The 22,956-nt window shown below is 45.9% G+C and overlaps 1 protein-coding gene across 7 annotated transcripts in view; it reads right to left on the reverse strand.

Moving 5' to 3' along the window:
• Nucleotides 1-22,956, reverse strand: part of LOC140916319 (cytochrome P450 4B1) — a 59,406-nt gene that overhangs the window by 33,406 nt on the left and 3,044 nt on the right. For all 7 annotated transcript variants that reach the window (XR_012160497.2, XR_012160498.2, XM_073357807.2 and 4 more), the window contains exons 2-7: nucleotides 15,190-15,334; nucleotides 11,451-11,495; nucleotides 9,319-9,446; nucleotides 1,959-2,083; nucleotides 1,285-1,436; nucleotides 461-567 (exon numbers count right to left, since the gene is read on the reverse strand). Coding sequence is in view for 5 of the 7 variants with exons in the window: in XM_073357807.2 (XP_073213908.1) it covers nucleotides 461-567; nucleotides 1,285-1,436; nucleotides 1,959-2,083; nucleotides 9,319-9,446; nucleotides 11,451-11,495; nucleotides 15,190-15,334 (702 nt within the window). In the remaining 2 variants the exon portion in view is untranslated. The remainder of the gene's footprint in view (nucleotides 1-460; nucleotides 568-1,284; nucleotides 1,437-1,958; nucleotides 2,084-9,318; nucleotides 9,447-11,450; nucleotides 11,496-15,189; nucleotides 15,335-22,956) is intronic.

Below are 22,956 nucleotides of genomic sequence, written 5' to 3' on the forward strand. Positions count from 1 at the left end.
TGATACCGGAGGAGTTGAACTGGACTGTGGATTCCACCAGAAGGGAAGGTCTCTGTCCTGTTCCCCGATCCACTCGGTGGATCAGCAAAGACTGTGGGGATTGTTCTTCTTCCTTTCCCCATGCTGGCCAGTGATGAGGCTAACTGAGTGAACGGCAGATTTGAGCCATGAAAGTGGCCAAACTGAGGGCTGCCGTGAACCTCTGAGGTGAGAATAAGCGCAGGACAAGGCAGAGGAGGAACTTTGTCACAATACCTATAAACAAAGGAAGTTGAAGGATGTGGAGTCCTTAAAGAACTTGCTCCAGAAATTAACTGATGCTGGAGAAGATTCACTTTTAGCCCAACCCAGCTAGGTTGCTACAAAGTGGAAAAATCAATGTGAGAATTTTTTTGTCTAACAGACTTACACACACTTATTCACAAGATATGAGAAATAACCAAGGTTCTTCTGTACCTACCTTGGCACACAGAAGAATATCCAGGAAGTCCAGGTGTCTCTTCTTCTGGATCTTTTCAAGTTCTCGCTCATCCTTGAGGGATTTCTTCCTCTCCTTTATCACTTTATCTGTTTCAGAAAAAGGACAATAAAAATATATATTTCAAGACTCTGGATTGCTTTGCTAATTCTACCAACAGAGTGAAGGGCCATCTCAACATGTGAGGTTTTCTGGCCCCATCATCCTCCATGTTGATGATGATAGGATTCACTCTGTATGGGTGCCATAGGATGCAGGGCAGAAGCAGAGGCCTGTTAGAAGGACTCTACTCGGTGCTTTCTTATATCTATGTGGGAGGGAATGGGATCGCTCTCATTCCATTACCCAGTTGGCTCCACAGTTATTTCTCACTAAATTTGAGTTTGCATAATTCAAATTTAGGGGAAGGTCAGCTCAAATCCAGCCCCGATAGGTAATGACTGGAAGGTGCAATCAGGTGTCCAACTCACATAACACCTTTGATGGCAGACTTATCAAAGAAGCCAAGGGTCCATGAAGAGTGCACCTCCCTCACACCTCTAAAGGTGGACTCCCCAGAAGAGGAGTGAGGCACCTTGGCAGTGCAATATGTGGGAAGCTTGCACATCTATACAATGTCTATAGATCAACAGAAGACTTTGTTGCTATACTGAGAGTCATGGAGACCAAAGCACCAATCTGGCGCCTGTTGAAGTCAACTGATCGCTTCTCATTGGTTTCAGCGGGAGTTAGATTTTCTCTAAAGAGCTTTTTGCCCTTCTCCGCAAGTTTCAGAGAAAGACAGTGACAAGAACATTGAGAAATACCTGTTTGGAGATGCACCATGTCACAGGCCTTCTGGAATCGACGTCCATCACGACTGAGCCAATAGATGAAATCAATCTGATATGGGAGGTACCAGATCCTGTAATTTATCTGAAAGGTGATTTCACAGACAGATTTGATGTAGGAATTCTCCCTGAAAGAAAAGTATGTAGAAGGATTTAAATGGCATTTAGCAAAGTATATAACTTTTCTGCCTGTGGTAGAGATGTAACATAGTCACCATGAATCCTTAAGTTGCAATATCCTATCCCTAAACAGTGAGTTCGTGGCAGCGGTCTATCCGGATAACATTGCATAAAGCTCCCAGTTAGAGCTGGGAGAAGAACTGACTTTTTGGTTTGAAGGCAGTTCTAAAAAATAAAATAAAATATTCAGTTTCGGTTGAACTGAATCCAAAACTTTCCAGTGAATCAAAAAAGTCAATTTTCTAGAGGCGGATTCAAACCAGAGTCTCAGAATATCTGAACTGCTGGGCTAAAGGTTATAAAGGGTGTGGGAGGAGGGTTATCGCAACAGCACCACACCACCCCCTCCAGCAGTTTTGTGACTATTTGTGTCATATTCGCAAATAGTTTTGAGTCGACCAAAACTGCTGTCTTTGGCAAACAAATTATTTATCCAAAAATTTTTGCCCAGGTCTTCCCCGTGTACTGACTTGTCGATCTGGCAGTTGCTCTCGTGACTAAAGGCACATTTCAAGATGCTGTCTAGAGTCATCAAGCTGACATGTCCAAAGAGCTCCACCGACTTCTCCTGAGTGATCAGATGTTCCCATTTATCCTAATGCAGGAAGGAGACGGGAAATGAGATGGGACAGAAATGCCTTGCTAGATGCTAAAGCAACAAGGTGGATGAGGTAATAACTTTCATTGGACCAACTTCCACAGTGAGAGAGATGAGTTTTCAAGCTTACACAGAGCAGTCGATATACCTAACACCACGGGAGAGTAGGTTGTTGACCCCCTCAGGTGGCTGATTGGTACAATGACTGTGCTACATCTTCTAACTTTGTGGGTTAATCCTTTATCTTGACTGTTTACAGTACATGCTTTTGACTCTGAAGGTTCCCAGTTCAACCCCCCCTGTTGGCCCAAGGGGATCAGTCACGTTTGCATTTACCTTCTGGGTGGTTAAAATTTAAAATCTACTTGTGAAATATGGGAAAGGGAGGACTACACAGTGTTCTGTTAATCAAATATTAGCAAAGCTAGTTTTGGAGGAGCAGGGAGTGGAAGGGTTTAAAGTCAAAATATAAATGAGATCTGTATTTGTACCTGATATATAGTGGAGAGGCCAGAATTATTTCTCTCTATCCCCTGTCTCCAATGTAAGTCAAATGTCTTGATTATACTACGACAGCGTATTTAGATTTCAAGTTCTTTCACAGCTTCTCCCAGCCTACACTTCCAGCTTTGTCTCTCATTTTTCTGGTGAAAGCAGCAAAAGAGATCCCCTTCTTCTCTCCTCAGCATGGGGAGACTGCTCACCAGTGCTCCCCCTTGTCCTTAACTGATGAGGTAAGGACTCACCAGTCAGGGGAATCTGAAGTGGGAGTAGCAGAATGCCTGGCAGGGGAGTTTGTTGCGCTCCCAGCCTTCTGGACACTAGATGCAGCAGTAGTAACTCCCGATGGGAGGAAAGGCACCCTCTACAGCCTCTTCTCCATGAGTTCTCCCCCTTACTGTTACAGGAGTGCTCTATAAAAGAGAGATGTCTGTAGAAATGTAAGTAGCAAGTAAATAGATGAAGTGCCAATAGATGCTGCTCAAGAATATGTAGCAGAGTTCCTGAGTTTTGTAGAATGAATAAAAGTTGTAGTGTGCTGCAAATGGTTTCCTCCATGCAGCACTTTACATGGAAACCATGGAGCACTCAAGGACAGTAAAGCCATTGCGGAGAAACTAAATGAAATGTTTGCATCGGTCTTCTCGGCTGAGGATGTGAGGGAGAGTCCCAAACCTGAGCCAATCTCTTTAGGTAACAAATCTGAGGAACCGTCCCAGATTGAGGTGTCATTAGAGGAGCAAATTGATAAACTAAACAGTAATAAGTCACCAAGACCAGATGGTGTTCACCCAAGAGTTCTGAAGGAACTCAAATGTGAAATTGCAGAACTACTAACTGTGACATGTCACCTATCATTTAAATCAGCTTCTGTACCAAATGACTGGAGGATAGCTAATATGATGCCAATTTTTAGAAAGGGCTGCAGAGGTGATCCAGGCAATTACAGGCCGGTAAGCCTGACTTCAATACCGGGCAAACTGGTTGAAACTATAGTAAAGAACAAAATTGTCAGACACAAAGATTAACATAATTTGTTGGAGAAAAGTCAACATGGTTTTTGTAAAGGGAAATCATGCCTCACCAATCTACTAGAATTCTTTGAGGGGGGTCAACAAGCATGTGGACAAGAGTGATCGAGGAGATCTAATGTACTTAGATTTTCAGAAAGCCTTTGACAAGGTCCCTCATCAAAGGCTCTTAAGCAAAGTAAGCTGTCATGGGATAAGAAGGAAGGTCCTCTCCTGGATCAGAACCTGGTTAAAAGACGGGAAGCAAAGGGTAGGAATAAATGGTCAGTTTTCAGAACGGACAGAGGTAAATAGTGGCTTCCCCCAGGGGTCTGTACTGGGACCATTCCTATTCAACATATTCAAAAATGATCTGGAAAAAGAGGTAAATGGTGAGGTGGCAACATTTGCAGATGATACAAAAGTATTCAAGATGGTTAAGTCCAAAGCAGACTGTGAAGAATTACAAAGGGATCTCACAAAACTGGGTGACTGGGCAACAAAATGATAGATGAAATTCAATGTTGATAAATATAAAATCAGACACATGGGAAAACATAATCCCAACTATACATACAAAATGAGGCGTCTAAATTAGCTGTTATCACTCAAGAAAGAGATCTTGGAGTCACTGTGGGTAGTTCATAGAATCATAGAATATCAGGGTTGGAAGGGACCTCAGGAGGTCATCTAGTCCAACCCCCTGCTCAAAGCAGGACCAATCCCCAATTAAATCATCCCAGCCAGGGCTTTTGTCAAGCCTGACCTTAAAAACTTCTAAGGAAGGAGATTCTACCACCTCCCTAAGTAACGCATTCCAGTGTTTCACCACCCTCCTAGTGAAAAAGTTTTTCCTAATATCCAACCTAAACCTCCCCCACTGCAACTTGAGACCATTACTCCTTGTCCTGTCCTCTTCTACCACTGAGAATAGTCTAGAACCATCCTCTCTGGAACCACCTCTCAGGTAGTTGAAAGCAGCTATCAAATCCCCCCTCATTCTTTTCTTCTGCAGACTAAACAATCCCAGTTCCCTCAGCCTCTCCTCATAAGTCATGTGTTCCAGACCCCTAATCATTTTTGTTGCCCTTCGCTGGACTCTCTCCAATTTCTCCACATCCTTCTTGTAGTGTGGGGCCCAAAACTGGACACAGTACTCCAGATGAGGCCTCACCAATGTCGAATAGAGGGGGACGATCACCTCCCTCGATCTGCTGGCTATGCCCCTACTTATACATCCCAAAATGCCATTGGCCTTCTTGGCAACAAGGGCACACTGCTGACTCATATCCAGCTTCTTGTCCACTGTCACCCCTAGGTCCTTTTCCGCAGAACTGCTGCCTAGCCATTCAGTCCCTAGTCTGTAGCTGTGCATTGGGTTCTTCCGTCCTAAGTGCAGGACCCTGCACTTATCCTTATTGAACCTCATCAGATTTCTTTTGGCCCAATCCTCCAATTTGTCTAGGTCCCTCTGTATCCTATTCCTGCCCTCCAGCGTATCTACCACTCCTCCCAGTTTAGTATCATCCGCAAATTTGCTGAGAGTGCAATCCACACCATCCTCCAGATCATTTATGAAGATATTAAACAAAACCGGCCCCAGGACCGACCTCTGGGGCACTCCACTTGACACCGGCTGCCAACTAGACATGGAGCCATTGATCACTACCCGTTGAGCCTGACAATCTAGCCAACTTTCTACCCCCCTTATAGTGCATTCATCCAGCCCATACTTCTTTAACTTGCTGACAAGAATACTGTGGGAGACCGTGTCAAAAGCTTTGCTAAAGTCAAGAAACAATACATCCACTGCTTTCCCTTCATCCACAGAACCAGTAATCTCATCATAGAAGGCGATTAGATTAGTCAGGCATGACCTTCCCTTGGTGAATCCATGCTGACTGTTCCTGATCACTTTCGTCTCATGTAAGTGCTTCAGGATTGATTCTTTGAGGACCTGCTCCATGATTTTTCCGGGGACTGAGGTGAGGCTGACTGGCCTGTAGTTCCCAGGATCCTCCTTCTTCCCTTTTTTAAAGATTGGATTTTAAAGTTCTCTGAAAACATTCATTCAATGTGCAGTGGCAGTCAAAAAAGCAAACAGAATGTTGGGAATCATTAGCAAAAGGATAGATAATAAGACAGAAAATATCATATTGCCTCTGTATAAATCCATGGTGTGCCCACATCTTGAATACTGCATGCAGATGTGGTCGCCCCATCTCAAAAAAGATATACTGGAATTGGAAAAGGTTCAGAAAAGGGCAACAAAAATGATTAGGGGTATGGAATGGCTGCCATATGAGGAGAGATTAATCAGACTGGGACTTTTCAGCTTGGAAAAGAAACAACTAAGATGGGATACGATGGAGGTCTATAAAATCATGACTGGTGTGGAGAAAGTAAATAAGGAAGTGTTATTTACTCCTTCTCATAACACAAGAACTAGGGGTCACCAAATGAAATTAAGAGGGGGCAGTTTAAAACAAGCAAACTGCACAGTCAACCTGTGGAACTTGTTTCCAGGGGATGGTGTGAAGGCCAAGATTATAACAGGATTCAAAAAAGAGCTAGATAAATTCCTGGAGGCTCGGTCCACCAGTGGCTGTTAACCAGGATGGACAGGGATGGTGTCCCTAGCCTCTGTTTGCCAGAAGCTGGGAATGGGTGACACAGGATGGATCACTTGATATTCTTCTTACGTTCTTAACCTTACCACCTACCAGCTCCAAGAGGAAGACAGAAGAGAGTTCCTGAACCACCACCACCTTTCCCTCCACTTCCCAGTTAAAGGATCAAGAGAACTAGTATTGCCAGCACTCATGATTTTATTATGCGTATCATGATATTTGGTGTTTCTCTTAAAGCGCCAGCTCCTGGAGTCATGTGAGTGCATGAAAATTGCAGCTTTTCATTTTCATAGTTCTCATGATTACAGAGAAAGGCTTGAAAATGTGGCCCAAGCGCACTCAAAAGAGTTCAGAGACCAGAGGGCAAATAAAAAGAACCCAGTTTATCAATGGCTGGAAGCTAAAGCCAAACAAATTCAGATCAGAACTAAGGCACACATTTTTAACTGTGATAGTGATTAACTCTGGGAACAAACTACCAAGGGAAATGGTGTCTTCTCCATCTCTTGATGTCTTCAGATCCAGACTGAGTGTCTTTCTGGAAGAGATGCTTTCGCCAAACAGAAGTTACGGGGCTCAATACCAGAGGAATGGGATGAAATTCTATGGCCTATTTTCTACAGGAGATCAGATTAAATGATCTAAAGGTGACTTCTGGCCTTGGATTCATTCAAAGATTCACAGCGTTTATTACTATTATTTATTATTGTTTTAATCTCATGAGTGTGAATCCAATCTTATGATTTTGACTGACCTGATTACGATTTTTGAATAGTGGGGGTTAATAGTACCAGGATACAAAATGGCCCTGTGAACTCCTTTCCCCTCTCCTGATTACTCCGGAGGGTGAGGCAGGGGGGGAATTTAGCAGAGGAGGTGTGATTGGGTGTAGCAACCCCGCACTGGTGACACAGGGATTAACAAACTGCTTTGGGCCCAAGAGGCCACTCCCCCTCGCCCTTGCTGGGCACACTTCCAGTGGAGGGAGCATATAAAAGGAAGCAGCTCAGCCCAGTCTGGGCTGGCTGAGGAGGAAAGCGGACATACACTGCAGGCTTCTGCTGAGAAGCAAACAGGACTACAGACCGCCAAGGCTGAGAATCCTGACTACACCACGGAAGCGCAGTTCACCATAGGCACTGAAGGGGATGATGCACTGCAACCAGCGGAAGAGATACCAGAGTAAGGATGAAGGGTAGGAAGCGACCCCGGGGGACGTGCTTGGGGATATGGAGACCTGAACCCTGCAATGGGGTAATGGGTTTTGAAGGGCCTGCTTCAGAACATGGTGTAGTAGGGTGGGACCGGGTTCCCCTCCTCTCCCTGCACTTGCCACTGGGCCATACCACTGCCAGAGAGGGCAGCTCCTTGGTCTATTGCCGCTAGGCACTACCAGTGCCAGAGAAGGCAGCCCTCTGGACTCCTGTCACTAGGCACGGCTACCTCCAGAAAGAGGGAGACTCCTGAGACTCTCACTACTTACTACTACTAGAAAAGGCGCCCTCTTAGATTCCCACTGCCCAGGCACTGCTGCCCTGAAGCCAAGCGGCACCTTGGACCCCCGCTGGTCCCCTGACAAGAGGAGAATGTAGGGCCCAATGGAAGTGAATTGGGGGAGAAAGGAAGGGGGAAGAGGAAGAAATGGAGGAGGGCAGAGGGCAGATTTATATGGAAGAAGGCAGGAAAAAGTTATTCATAAGGGGAAACGGGAAAACTAAGGCAAAGGCAAGCAGACAGAAAGGGAAGAGTGAGAACAAAAAACTCAGGTGTTAGTCAAACAGTTCAAAATAAAGGCCACAAAAATGACCTGGCAGCTGGAAAACAAGCTTTCCAATGTGAGACCTAAGGAGCTCAGCCCACTCAGCTTATCAGAGAGAAGGCTGAGAGGCGACTTAACGCTGTGAATTGGTACTTATGCGTGGGAAAGATATCTGATGGCGTGGGGCTCTTCAGCTTTGCTGAGGAAGGCATAACAAGACCTGGGAGCTGAAAATTGAAGTTAGGTGATTTCCTAAACACTGGAACAGCTTATCAGTGTTGGGGGTGGATTTGCCATCACTTGGAACCTGTGTGTGCAATGGGGTAAAATGGATGTTCGTAGCAGTCCCTTCTGGCTTCAGGATCTGTGAATCTCTGGGTCCCCCTGTTCATCTCCTTTCTTCACTGGCCATGGGGAGAACAGGATTGCCTGCATTGCCCTCAACATGCTCATAACACTTGCATCTCTGTATTAAGAGAATGACTATAATCAAATCGGATGCTTCAGGGCTTCAGTCATTTACCTACTGGGGTCAGGAAGGAATAATTTTCCTGGTGCACAATTGGCCAGATGAATACTGAGGGGTTTTCCCACTTTTCTCTGAAACGTCAGAGACTGGCCACCGCTTGGGACAGGGCATTGGACAGGGTGGACCAGTGCTCTGAGGTGGTACAGAGAATCCTCTTTTTAGATGCCTGGCTGGTTTGACTCTCTCATGCATTCAGAGTCATACTGATTGCCAGGGTTGGGGTTGGGAGGGAATTTCCCCCCAGAGTAGATTGGAAGGGGCCTGTGAGGCGGGGTTCGCATTCGTCTGCAGCATGGAGCCAGTGCACTCCCCTGGTCCTGGGTCTGGTTTGACCTATAGACTCAGGGCTGCTCTAACTTGCTTTCAACTGGAACATATCCCAAGGAACTATACGAGCAGCAGGGGACTGCTGGAGCACAGATGCTCTCTGGAAAACCCTCTCTGGTCACCCCACCTCCATGTTGGGGCTTCAAGTGCGTGTGTTGGGAGGATGATGTAGGGCTTGCTGTACAAGCTCTCTAGTGATTTATGTTTGTTCAAAGTGAGTGCAGAGAAGATGTAAAATGCTACCACCATTGTGAGTGAGTGGAGAATTCTGATCTGGAAACATGTTACGCAAGTGTAAACTATGTCGTAGCATTCAAGACAGAAGTGAATCGCCCGATATGTCCTTCAAATAGTACATCATGCAGGCAGAGAAGCCAAGAAAACAGCGAAGAAATGGCAAGAAAGGCTTTGCCTTTAGCATAAAAGTTGGAAAAGAACAAAGTACAGGTGATGACAATAGCAACAGCAGTTCCTACCAGCATCACTTGAGTAGATTTGGTGATCAATGACACATAAGGTTTCAGAACCCCATAGTGAAATCCAGGAGTCAGCAGTTTACGATGCTGGAACCACTTTCGCCCTTGTAAGGTCAGTAATCCTTTCCCTAGAGAAACACAGGCAACAAAGATCAGATGATTTACGTCACTAGAGAAGGGAGCTGCTCAGAAAAGTGGTATTTGGTGGGGGGCTGGAGAGGGGAGGAGATGGGGGGATAATTTAGTTTTTTCTACGTTCCTTGCAAAAAATATTCAAAATCTTTTGATTTATTTTGAAGAAAAAATGGAAACTGATAACAGGAAAATGTTTGCTTTTCCAAAACCATTTTTTTTGGTTTTTGGAGATTTAGTGTTTTTCCCCATTTCCCCTCTTTTTTCCCAGTGAAAAGGAGGGGAGGCAGAGAAAAACTGAAAGAAAAGGGTGGGGGACAACCAAAACCCCTACAATTAAAAAAGGGGTAGGTTTCCAGTTTTGAAAAACGAAATGTTTTTGGTTTGTGGGCTTTGTCAAAAATTCAGAAAATTTCAAGAAAACATATATAGCCACAAAAATTTTCATTTAAGAAAGGCCTTTTTCTCATTGAAAAAAGTTCCAAATGAAAAAATTCAGCCTATTAGTCAACGCAATCTGATTATTTCTGTACCAATGCCTAAGCCTCAAGTAATTTGTGTCCACGATCAACAGTATTAGGAGCTACGCAGTTCAAGTTTGGGGAATGCTGCGCACCTGGTATTTCTGGCTCAGCTGGAAGAAAGGACCAGACTCTAATGAGGTCGTTTCTTCTTGCAAAATCTCCAGCCTGTCTTTCTTCTAAGTGAAAGAGGTTCAGATAAGCAGCTTCTGAATGTGTCTCCAAACCAAACCTCAGCGTCTCCCTCGCACCCTCACCAATCACTACGGTTTATCCTGTTTGCTAGTTTCAAGGTAAATGTCTTACAAAATCTCATTTCATGTGAATATTTATCTCCAAGGTGGGTTTTCCCATCACTACCCTATTATAGGCTTTCCCCTGGTACCATTAGCCTATTGTAAGACTGCAGTCACCCTCTTCCTAGTAGAGAGCAGAGAGACCTGAGGGGAGCAAGAAGATTCCTTCAGGGTGAGGACAAAGCCTGTGGGTGGAGGGTGGGGGTAAGACACGTGATTGGAGCAAGCTCCTATGGTTGACCCTGACGCACTGGCAGGAACTGGGCCTCTTGGGGAGAAACCATGGGAGGAGCTGATTGGTACAAAGAACCGAAGAAGGGACTGAGAAAAAGGCAGGAAGGAGTCCAGGGAGGCAGCAGCAAGGTGTCTGAGGGAGCAGACCTTGGCTGCTTATCCCAGGGTTCCTGGCCTGGAGCCCAGTGTAGATGGTGGATCTGGGTTTCCCTACTAGCCACAGGGAAGGTGGCTTGAACCCCTGACATACGGGGATCAGGCTGATTTAAAGCCCTGGGGAAAGGGTATAAGGAGTGGACACTGAGGCTGAGATTTGGGACTGAGGACCAGACGTAAGGACACCGGACTTCAATTCGTTGGACTTTCTGTCACCCCAGAAGGGGTGTGACCAAACCATGACCTGGCTAGCAGGCTGAGTGGCAGGAAGAGGCAGATCGCCTCTGGGTCAGAGTGACCGTCACTAGAGAGGCAATTGCTGCAGTGAATCAGCTCCTCTGCAAGCTACTTTTAATGTTTAATACACTGGATAGCTTTTAAAATGGAAATGAATTAAAGAATGCAGGTCTTAAAAATCCCAGACAACATAAACACTTCAGACAGCTGCTAAACAAACCGTTAAGGCAGGAGAGCAAAAGCAGGGAGACCCAAAAGCAGGGAGACCCAAAAGCGGGGAGACATGTTGTAATTCTACTCCTTTGAACAGCTCCATCCCATCTCACACTCTGAATAGTGCCAGCACAATGGGGCCCCTCACTCGGTTGGCCCTGCCTTAGGCACTGCTGTAATAAACATGAATAGTCAGAATAAGGGATGAAGTTGCCCCGGGAGGTTTTGTGCATTGAAACAACCTGAAAGAGCCTTGCTTTGCAATCACGGAAACACAGGGACTCAGCCGGTGGAGTAGCTTCTCCGTATCATTATTCATGGCTAAAAGCGAGACTATACATACCAATCCATGGGAGTACGTAGCGATAGAAAATATTATCCTTGGGATCTGCAAAATCGTGATTGGGAGAGAAAAAAAGCTTTGGGTTAGTGGTTCGATCCACATTGATTGATTACATTGGTCATTCATATCCCGAGACAGCTTGGCTGCAGACCTGTAGTGATGGGTGTGGAGTTGCCTCTAATCTATGGGTTTGTCTAGGTGGCGCGCTAGTGTGCAGTCGGCTGACGCATTCCTAGCATGCCGTGCACTAACAGTCCATCTGGATGGTGCAACCATGTGCTAAAAGTTCCCTAGCACATATTGACCTGCTCTCCAGTAAGAACTGTTTTTAGTTTAGTTAATGTGCAACACACTAACGCGCTGTAGATTTACAGCCCAGTTTGCCAAGCACTAACTCACCATCTAGACAAGCCCTTAGAATACTGTGGGCTCCATATGTTTGCCTGAGCTTTGTTCAGAGAAACCACCCAGGAAGACAGACAGTAGTCCAGATACGAGCTCACTAACACACACCTTTCAGAGTAGCAGCCGTGTTCGTCTGTATTCGCAAAAGAAAAGGAGGACTTGTGGCACCTGAGAGACTAACCAATTTATCTGAGCATCAGCTTTCGTGAGCTACAGCTCACTTCACCTAGGACTCGTAATGGTGATATGTTATCTCCATTCCCCCAGGTTGAATCAGCCTAGGAAGGGGGAGATGGGTTTAGCTGATGGTTAAGGGGGAGAAACTGCCCACCAGACCTTAGGCTGTCTAGAGTGCCTACCAAGGCAAGGAGGGTAAGATGAACATACATATAGGCCTTTTTTTGTTTTAGAAACCTTTTCCCTTGTCATACTGTGTTCCTACTGTTAGAACTAAACAATACTTTGTTTAAGAAGGCTGGTTTGGATCTTCTATCCCCTGCTGGCCACTAGATCCCAGAGGGAAGAACTGTAGGTACCAAGTCCAGTAGGATCTGTTGGGATAAGCACAGTTTGTACACAGGGTGCTACAGTCTAGTACCCTGGTCTAAGAGTGGGAGAATCACAGGATTCTGCCCTAGAGGTGAATGCTTGAAGCCACCTGGAAGAGGGTACATTCAGAAGAGGAGACAGAGGTGCAACTAGCCCTGAACTGTAACCCCCTGTTGTACCGTACATATAGAAAGGAATGTTGCTCCCCCTCTGTGCTTTGTCTCTGGGATATTAAAATAATGGGGGGACGGCATATAATAAATAACTCAGCACAATGTGAAAGTCTCTACGTGAAGAAGAGACACAAGACTGCAATGACCAAGGATACTGTAGGTCTAGAGCTGAATAGGAACATTGTACAGGGCCAGCCTATATCGTTAAAATAAAAGGACCATTTGTACTAACACTGTGAACCCTCGTCCCCCGCAACCTTCTCCCCCATCACAGTTCAGAACGGTTTATTGTCTCTGGATATGCTAAAGGTGATGCACCCTAGCTACTGTGGTATTTCTATGGTAGAGAAATACCCTAGGGAATTGCTTCAGAGCTAGGTAGCAATATGTGGTTGTATACAGACCCATGGTCATTGGACAGTTTCACATTTTCTGTCTGGGCTAGGGATCTCTCTGAGACATTGTGTTTGGAGAACTCAGAATGGATGGAGCTCCCTGGAAAGCTAAAGTTGCTATTATTGTTACTGCAAAACTGCAGAGAAGCCAGCCAGAGACTCCAGCCGACAGAGGCAGAAGCAGCCAAAGAAGGGACTTCAGCAGTGGAGAGAGAGGAAATAAAATGGAGCCCATAGTGTAGACTGCTCTGTAATACACTTAAGTTAGAGCCCTGGAAGGTGGATGAGTAGTTAATTTTTTTTCTGTCCAATATGCATTACTTTGCATTTAACAACAATGCATTGCATCTGCTATTGTGTTGCCCATTCAGTTAGCTTGGTTGGATTCACGTGAAGTGTCTCACAGCCTGATTTAGTTTTGACTAACTTAAATAACTGTGTCATTTGCAATTTTTGCTGCCTCACTGCTCAACCCTCTATAAACACATACATAAAATCATCCATCCTCACCTGTTACCTCCCCTAACTCTCCTCATGTAACTCCTTTGGAGAGGTTGCTTCTGAAATGCTATACTGAGCATCTACCGGACTTGCCCCTGAATCGCAGCAGCAATTGGTGGCAGAGGAGACAGACTGGCTAGCCACACAACCAGAACCAGCCATAATGAGGCAGCACCACGAGACAGGGTGTTTGGTTTTACTTTCAGTTTTTTGGCTGTGTTTGGACTGTAGCAGGGAGAGAAACGTCACAGCCAGGGAGGACCTTTCAGCCCTCCACATTCCTATCCAAGGGAGGATTTTATGGGATTTTTGGGACACTCAGTAATGTGGAGAGTCATGGTCGGGCTACCAAGAGCCAAACTATCTGCACATTGGAATCTGGACCAGAGAGCAACAAGGATGATCTGGCCATCCTTGGGGTGGATACTTCATAAGAACATCCTTATTTATTTATTCTGCTGTTTTGTTTTAAGCCAGCCACCAACTTCAGTGCTGCAACACCAATCAAAGGATGATTCTTAACTCACTATTTACCTAGGCAGGTGCTGGGCCCAAAGGGTGGCTTTTAGTGGCTGTATATGTTGGAAGGGGTGGATTTTATGTATTGTTGGTTTTGTCTTTTGTTATCCTGATCCCTTTTTCCTTTGCCCCTTAGTCTCAGTTCCCCATACCTAATCAATAGTTACTGTTTTATTACCTGGGAATTGTGATAGCTATTTTATTTGTGTGTGCTCTGACTGATATTCCTCTTTATGATATTGTGTGTGAAATATTTTCTGAAGGGACAAGCCCCCTATGTTCTCTGCACTAGTAGGGGTTTCCTTGGGTGGAAATACCAGGTGCCCTGAAAGGTGAACTCAAGACCCATAACAAATGTTCCCTCTAATCTTTCCATGCATGTGCGGAATGAATTTTGTTATGTGCCCCAATATGGAGGTGATGTGTAGTGGGGGTAGGGCCGAGAGGTTCAGAGTGTGGGAGGTGGCTCAGGGCTGGGGCAGAGAGTTGGTGGGTGGGTGGGGAGTGAGGGCTCTGGCTCAGGGTGTGGACTCTCAGTTGTGACCAGGAATGAGGGGGTTCAGTGTATGGGAGGAGGCTCAGGGCTGGGGCCAGGAATAAGGGGTTCAGGGTATGGGAGGGAATACAGGGCTGGGGCAGAGGGTTGGGGTGTGAGAAGTGAGGGCTCCAGCTGTTGGTGTGGGCTCCAGGGTGGGGCCAGGGATGAGGGATTCAGGGTGCGGGAGGGGATTCAGGGCTGGGGCAGAGGGTTGGGGTGGGGTGTGAGGGCTCCACCCAGGGGTGTGGGCTCTGGGGTGAGGCCAGAGATGAGGGGTTTGGGGTGAAGGCTGCCCTGGGGCTGCAGTCGGGAGAGAGGACTCCCCTCAGCTCTCTCTCCCTGCAGCAGCACCTGGGCTTGGGGGGAGAGGCGCCTCTCCCCACCACAGCAGCTCTGGGGCTGCGGGAGAGGCGTCTCTCTCTGCCACAGCCCTGAGCGCCTGCGCGGCCCTTGACAGGCTGCTGTGCGGCCGAGCAGTTTGAAGGGAACTTAGCCCATAACCCCAAGGAGAAAAGGCAGAAGGCTACAGCCATACATCAGGGCTGAGCTTACACTTGCTTACTCAATTCCTGGCAGGCCTCACAGCAGAATCACACCTTGGAGGACTTCGATAACAAGTGTGTTGTTCTCATTCAGAGGCAAAATGCACCACCTCTTACCTCCCCTGGCACATACAGCCTTAGCATAATCAGCATCGTTGAGGCTCACAAACACTACAAATTTTCCAAACCACACGGGGAAAGCACGTGTGTACTTTTTACTCCATTCCAAAGCCTTGTCCAGATCCTTCCCTCTTCCGGTGAACTGCAACAATGATGGAGGAAAAAGAGAACAGAAGCAATAGGTCAGGCATTTGCCAAAATCTCTCTCCTGTAGAGTTCAAGACAACATTTCCAATGTCAGAAGAATGGATAACTATCACCGGACAGTGCAAAATCTAAAGTATGTGATCTATCTGGTATAGAAGAACTATTATTTAATAATTCATTGCCGTGAAAGTGAGATGAACAAACATTTAAGCAAGCAAAGTACACACAACTTCTTTCCCTAGTGCACTCCAGTATTAAAATGTTCCATCTTCCACCCACAAAGTCTCACTTCAAAATTTACCTCCCTTCATATACCCCTCTGTGGGGGTAGAACTAGGCTTGAAGGCCTTTGTTTTTGTCAGATTTACAATGTCATTTGATAGCAGTGGTTAGTAGCTTAATAAAAGAATTGTGCCTTACTGTAAGGGTTTAGCAAAAGCAACCAATCTCAGCCATGGGCTGGATAATGCAGCACTTGAAACTATGGTGCCTACAATAGTAAGCACATTAAAAATCTACGGCCAGCCCTAATCATGTGCCTTCTTTTGTCTCTTCTCACAATGAAGACTTTTAGGGTACATCTACACTTAAAAAAAGCACCCCACAACAGCAAGTCTCAGAGCCCAGGTCAACTGACTCAGGCTTGTGGGGTTCATGCTACAGGGCTTAAAATAGAAGTGTAGACATTCCAGCATGGATTCTTAAACCTGGCAAGGGGTTGGGTCTCACAGCCCAAGCTCCAGCCTGAGCAGAAATGTCTACAGTGCTATATTTAGCCCAGTAGCATGAGCCCCAGCCTGTAGACCCGGATTCTGCAATGCAATGCCGTGGTCTGTTTCGTGTTTTTGTTTGTTTGTTTGTTTTGTTTTGCAGTGTAGACGGGCCTACAGGGATGCACCTTCAGCAGGTGCAAATCAGTGTGGCTCCTTTGATGATGTATGGTCTAGATCAGAGGTGCCTAACAGAAGTCTATGTATATTACATCAACACTGTTACCTTTATCAATCAACCTTTTAATTTCATCAGAAAAAGAGATCCCGTCAAACTAACTCGATATATTTTAAATAATCCCATGTTGATTGGTATTAATTATATTACTTTGCTTTAATTCTTTATTCATCCAGTCCTGTATCAGTCACTCCATTATCTTGGTTGGGATCGATGTCAGACTGACTGGCCTATAATTACCCTAGTCATCCCTGTGAAAGGTATAGCAATTTCCTGCAATATCCTGGGCAAACCTTATTGAATTAAGTATCCTAGGAGTTCATTGTATGAAAATACAAATGTATATGCATTATTATGGGATGGTATCGAACTTCTAGGGGGAGACAGGTCTAATGTAAACTTTGGAAAGGGTTTTGTGCTTCAAAGAACTCTTAAAACAGTGGGCCAAGAAAAGAATGAACTTTTAAAGATCAACAGTTTTCCCAGGAAATCTCTAGGATGGGTGTGTGCAATGCATCTACTCTGGTTATGCAAGCTTCTCCCTGAGGGGGAACCCCCCGGTATGACTGATTACCCATTCATGGTTTCTTCAAAGATCCAAACTCAACAAAGGAGGGGACCGTAGATTCATGAGTGTGCTCGTTCTGAGATAACAACTGTTATAAGCTTGTGACCCTTGGTGAGGTTTGAAGGACTGTTCACCAGCCAGAAATCTTGTTGGAGCTGGAGGTGACCTCTGGTAAACCACACATGTAAGTTCTTTTATTGTTTGTTTTTAATATGTTTTCTCTGTAGTGCTTATACCTTAAGAATAAATGTGCTTGCTTAGAAAGAGCTGTGTGGTAACTTTTTATAACTGTGGCAATTACACTGTTTACCGGCTCTGAGGAGAAAAGTAAAGCAGACCTCCACAGGCAGTCTGCCTTTGCTGGGGAATTCATAGTGCAGGCAGGGAGCTGTGAAGCCTGAAAATACTCTCGTCAGAAGGCAGAGAGATGTGTGCCTCTGAAACCTTGTGCTCTAATAAATGTGTTAGTCTCTAAGGTGCCACAAGTCCTCCTGTTCTTTTTGCCCAAGAGAGGTGACTGCGGAGAAGCTGGGACCCTAGAGTTGGTGCCCTGGAGGACCATAGATGGGGCATACAATTGCAGTTTCCTTGAACTGCGACAATCCCATTTACTCTTTTTAAAAATTTCTATCCATTGTCCCCTAATTTATTATACAGCTGAATATTAACAACACTTTCAACATTTGATCTGTTTCCTTCAAGTCAATATCAAAATCAAAATCCATGCCAAGAGTTTTGACTTTGTTGTTGTTCTCGCCCATTGATCCGAAAACATATGTGATGTCCAAATTGTCTTCGTGGAGCAGTGTTGATTTACACCAGCTAGGGAATCTGGCCTTGCAAGTACACATAGTTAGGATCATCCATTTAAAATTTCATCTCCTCCCACACTGTCTTGTGCTTCTTACACTTCATCCACACTTCTACCCTGATAGCTCCTTCAGGCTCCACCACCCACTCCTGATTCTGTGCCTTCTCTTCTGTCTGCCTACATTGTTGGCACAAGCACCCAGCTAATGTTCCTTATGTACCATCCTCCTTTTTCTTAAAACTTCTGAAGTGCCACCTACTCCAGGAGGTGTTACTGCGACAAGGGTCAAACTCAGCTCTGCTTGGTCTCTGTTGCATTAGCTTGTGCCATAGGATTTGATCATGCTTCCTTAAAAGTCAGTGAGGAAAATCATTCGTTTTCATGGCGCCGATAAGGACAGGGATTATTATTCTACAGCACCGTGTGCTTTTACGGTACTATAAGAATTAGTGAATATCTAGATTACTAAATACTAGTAATGAATGACCTGTTCTGGTTGGGAACCTAAAATTCTGTTTTATGGGAAAATCTGTGAATTCAAAATTCATCTTTGTTCAGAATCAGACTGAAACACTGATTTTCAAAGTCTCCTGTGAAATGGAATATTTGGGGGAAAAATCATTTGCGGGTCCATTAAAAGTTTCCATTTCAATAAAATCGAAATGGTATGTTTCTGTTTTGATTTTTTTTATTTTTTTTTACATTGTAGTTGATGTTTATGTTTTATATTGTTCTATTTTGCATTTTATTTTTGCATGTTTACATTATTTTATAAAAGAATATAAAATAAAATGTAAATATATACAAATAAAATATTTTTAAAAATTCAAAACAAAAAAACTGTTTTGAAACAAAGGCTTCATTTTGATTTTTTTCCCTAGACAAAATTAAGTCAAAATTGATATGTCTATGGAATGTTTAGGTTTCGATTAATCAGATTTTGTGACAGAATCATGTTCCATCTGCAAATTTTCAGCCAGCTTTGTTAATGACAAAGGAGAAGACAAAAGTTAGGTGTCTGATATGTGCCTTTGCCAAGCCCCCCCTTTTCCCACCCCTTTTTACTCATTGGACTTTTCAGCTGACTTTTAACTTGGACAGCTACTGTGATTTCTGAGGCCCTGTGACAGGGGAAGGCCAGATGGCTATAGAAAAGTAGTGGGAGATAGATATATTAGCTCCAGGCTAATCAAATCCCTGGTACCAGGTTAAGTGAAATGGAAGCTGCTCCAGGTCAATTAAGACACCTGGGGCCAATTAAGAACTTTCCAGAAGGCAGGGAGAATGTTAGGTTGATTGGGACACCTGAAGCCAATCAGGGGCTGGCTGAAACAAGTTAAAAGCCTCCCAGTCAGTCAGGAGGGTGTGCATGTCAGGAGCTGTGGGAGGAAGTAGTGCTGTTGGAGAGGCTGAGTAGTATACACCATATCAGGCACAAGGAAGGAGGCCCTGAGGTAAGGGTGAAGTGGAGCTTGAGGAAGTGAAGGCTGCTGTGGGGGAAGTAGCCTAGGAAATTGTACATGTCGTGTTTCTAAAAGGTCAGCTACCATAGCTGATACTATTAGGGTCCCTGGGCTGGAGCCTGGAGTAGAAGGTGGGCCCGGACTCCCCCCCACTCCCACCTTTGCCCCTGATTAATCACTGAGACTGGGAGACAACAGAGACTGTGCAAGGAAGGATAACTTCTCCTCATTTCCCTTGCTGACTTATGATGAAAATGGCTCAGTAGACTGTGGCCCTTGTCTCTAGAGAAAGAAGGGTTACGTGGAGGGTCACAGTGAGCCTCTGAGGCTAGCGAAATCCACCAGGAAACGTGGGACCCACAGAGGCAAGGACAGAGCTTTGTCACAGGCCCCTACACTGTTGATCATTGGTGTCATAATAGTGAAATGAATTATAACTATTGCTCCCCTTGTTTGTCTATCTCCACCTGTTGTAAGCTCTTTGGGGCAGGGGCTGTCTTTTTGTTATATGTTTGAACAATGCCTAGGACAATGGGATTCTGGTCCATGACTGGGGCTCCTAGGTGCTACCCCAATATAGATTTATGATTAGTTGTTGTAACAGCAGGTCACCATAGTCCAGCACTCCAAATGTCCGAGGGTTCACTTTGTGCAAACAGGGACCCCAACCTGCCATCTGTGGGACTCCTACGGCCGTAGGCTGCAGCCCCTCCCTAGCTTCTGTTTTGTTTGGCAATGGGTACCTCTGGACCAGTTAACCCTGTTTTCCCCACCCTCCCATCAGGGTAGGGATTCACTCATCTCCTGGGACATTCAGTAAGCACCAGTCCCCCACTAGTGATGCTTCAATCCCAATTTTAATTATTTATACATGATACTGTTGAATTAATTAGAGGGTGACACAGAGTGCCCTGGATGGAATGAAGCGCACTGGCCCTTAAAATGTGGCACTACCCTGGTCCAGGCTTTACCTCTTAAAACATACTGGTGAATGTGAGGCTGAGGTTCCCCAGGCTGAGCGGGTTGGAGCTCCCCTCAGAGGTGAGGGACAAGGCTGACTTGGGATAGTCCTCTCGGATTCAGAGGAGCAAGGTTGCTAGGAGACAGAGTTCCCTAGCAGCCCAATTGCATTTCTGAGCTGGGGCATGGCATTCTGGGAGATAAAGGAGTTTATAAACTTTGCCCTTTCTTCAGATAAGATGAGACCCGGAAGGAGCCAGCTTGTCTTGCTGGGTCTCTACTGAAGCCTTGGGGCAATCAAAACTGCTTATTTTGTTTTGCTTTGTGATGGTTTGAGGCAGACCTCTGAGAGCACCTGATCTCTAAACAAATCACTGGAGATAATCCATACTGCCCTGTTTGACAAACTGAAACAAATCTCTCAAAAGTGGAAGGTTTCTTGTCCATAGGCATATATTTTGGTTTTGTCAGAAACACAGAAAAATAAGGAAAAGAATTTAAACTTCATCATGTCTAGGGCCCTGAATCCGGAAAACTTTCAGATTACTGAGACTTAAGTATGTGCTAAATTGCTGTCCCAATTCCAGACTACAAAAACCCTGTCACTATAGTTAATCCATTTCCCTGAGAGGCGGTAGCTCGGTTGACAAAAGAATTCTTCCATTGGCTTAGCACTCTCTATACCAGGGATTAGGTTGTCTTAACTATGTCACTCAGGGGTGTGAATTTTTCACAGCCCTAAATGATGTAACTGGGTTGACCTAATGTTTTAGTGTGGACCTCACCTTAGATTTAGAGGTGGCAGGAAAGTAAGATAGAGAGGGGACAGGTAAAAAGCTTTGACATTATTCCCCCTGTTTTGTCATTGAATTTTTCAAAATTTCCCAAGCAGCTATAGCAATGATTGGAAGATGGACACAATTTTTTTTTAAAATGTAAAATGTTGCTGTGGTTATCTCATGTGTCTGTGTCAACATTTCAAAATCCTGATCAGCTCTAGCCAGAGAAACACTAAGGTCCACATCCACAAACAAAACTTAGGCATTGCAAGGTTGAGTGGTGCAATGCCTAACTCTTAATAGGCACCCCGTGGAATCCACAAAAGCTGAGTTAGGTGGCCAGGCTCCCTATGATGCGTAGGGAGAGACAGCCCCTAAGAATGGGATCCACAAAAGCCAACATGCTAGGCACGGAACCACCTTAATCAGCCAATAGCAGATGTGAAGGAGAGGGGTGTATTCTAAGCCCCACATCTCTCGGGGAGTTAGGCCCCTCAATCTGAGCTGGAGGGAGGCACGTATCTCTGTGAACCTCTCCTAGAGTTACAGGCCTAAGCTACTTCTTCCAAGAATAGTGATGTTCCATACTTAATTCTACACAAAATGCCCCTTGGCAGTGGGAGAGAGGAGGAGGCTTCCCTTATAACCTGTAACCCAGTGGTTAGGAAACTCCTTCATGATGTGGGGGACTGTGGTTCAATTCCCCGCTCTGTCAGATGAGGAGAAGGCATTTCAACAAGGGTTTCCCTCCACCCAGCTGAGGGCCCTAAGCACTAGATTCTAGGATGTTCTGATGTGGGGTCTCTCATTCTCTCCCATTGAAGCTGTTCCTCTGTGTGGATATAGAATTAAATATGCGTTGGGCCAGAGAGTTAGTGAGACTGACTCTGTAACCTAGACATTAGGGCACTCATGTGAAAAATGGACAATCCATGCTCAGATCCCTTCTCCTCATGAGGCAGAAGTGCATGGGCGGCTGGCGAACCTCCCCTTCAGGGAGGCTAGCCCGCAGGCCTTGCCCCTTCCTCCCAAGGCCCCCCCTCCCCACAGCCAGAGGAGCCCCAGCTCACCTGTTCTAACCTCACTAGCTGCACCCCGCCCCCCCCCGGGCCAGGCTGCCTGCCCCAGCCGCTGCCCCCCCGCTCCAGCGTCAGGCCAAGCTACTGGCTCCCCCAGCCTCAGGCCGGCCCCAGTGCTGCACCGGGCCACTGGCCCGACTCTCCCCAGGCTGGTCCCAAGTGCCTGACCCCCCACACACACACACACACCGGAAGCAGTGACATGTCCCCCCTCCGGCTCCTACGTGGAGGCCACTGCCAGGCGGTTCTGCGTGCTGCCCTGTGCACAGGTGCCACCCTCGCAGCTCCCATTGGCCACGGTTCCCAGCCAATAGGAGCTGTGGGGCAGCGCTTGGGTCAGGGGCAGCGTGCAGAGCCCCCTGGCTGCCCCTACGCATAGGAGCTGGAGGAGGGACCTACCGGCTGCTTCCTGGGCACCATGTGGTGCGGAGGCTAGCAGGGAGCCTGCCAGCTGGAGCTGAACTCCCGCCGGCTTCAGGGTAGGGGGAAGGAGGGGGGCAGAACATGGGCAGGGATTGAATGCAGAAGGGGATTGAATCAGGGTGTCCCATATCCTGGATGAATTCCCCAATCTCTGGGCTAATGGTTATAAGAGAGGCTGCCTTTTCCTCCCCTCTCCCAGCTTCACTGTGTGGAGTTAGTCATTCTGAGAGCACATCTACCCACTCAGGCCCTGCAGCTGAGACAGGCAGGGCAACACCTCTCTGCACCAGCTTTGAGTTTCAGACTGGGGCTTAGGCACGAGATAGGCATCATAACGCCTTGTGTGAGGTGTTGTGGAAATGCCAAGAAGCAGAAACTTAAACAGTGAGGGGGTTGGGTCCATCCTTGGACACATGGAAACTTCAGAAGACTTATATTGAGATGTGTGAGATGGGTATGGGTCTATCGAACATTCATAGGCCTTTGTATCAATACATTTTATACATGTTTGTGTGTTCCTGGTTTGCTGGCTGAGATTCTTGTGGAATACGGACACACTAAGGGGTGATTAATGCTAAATCCTAGT

The sequence above is a fragment of the Lepidochelys kempii genome, chromosome 8, assembly GCF_965140285.1.
Source record: "Lepidochelys kempii isolate rLepKem1 chromosome 8, rLepKem1.hap1, whole genome shotgun sequence".
In the NCBI taxonomy this organism is placed as follows: Eukaryota; Metazoa; Chordata; order Testudines; family Cheloniidae; genus Lepidochelys; species Lepidochelys kempii.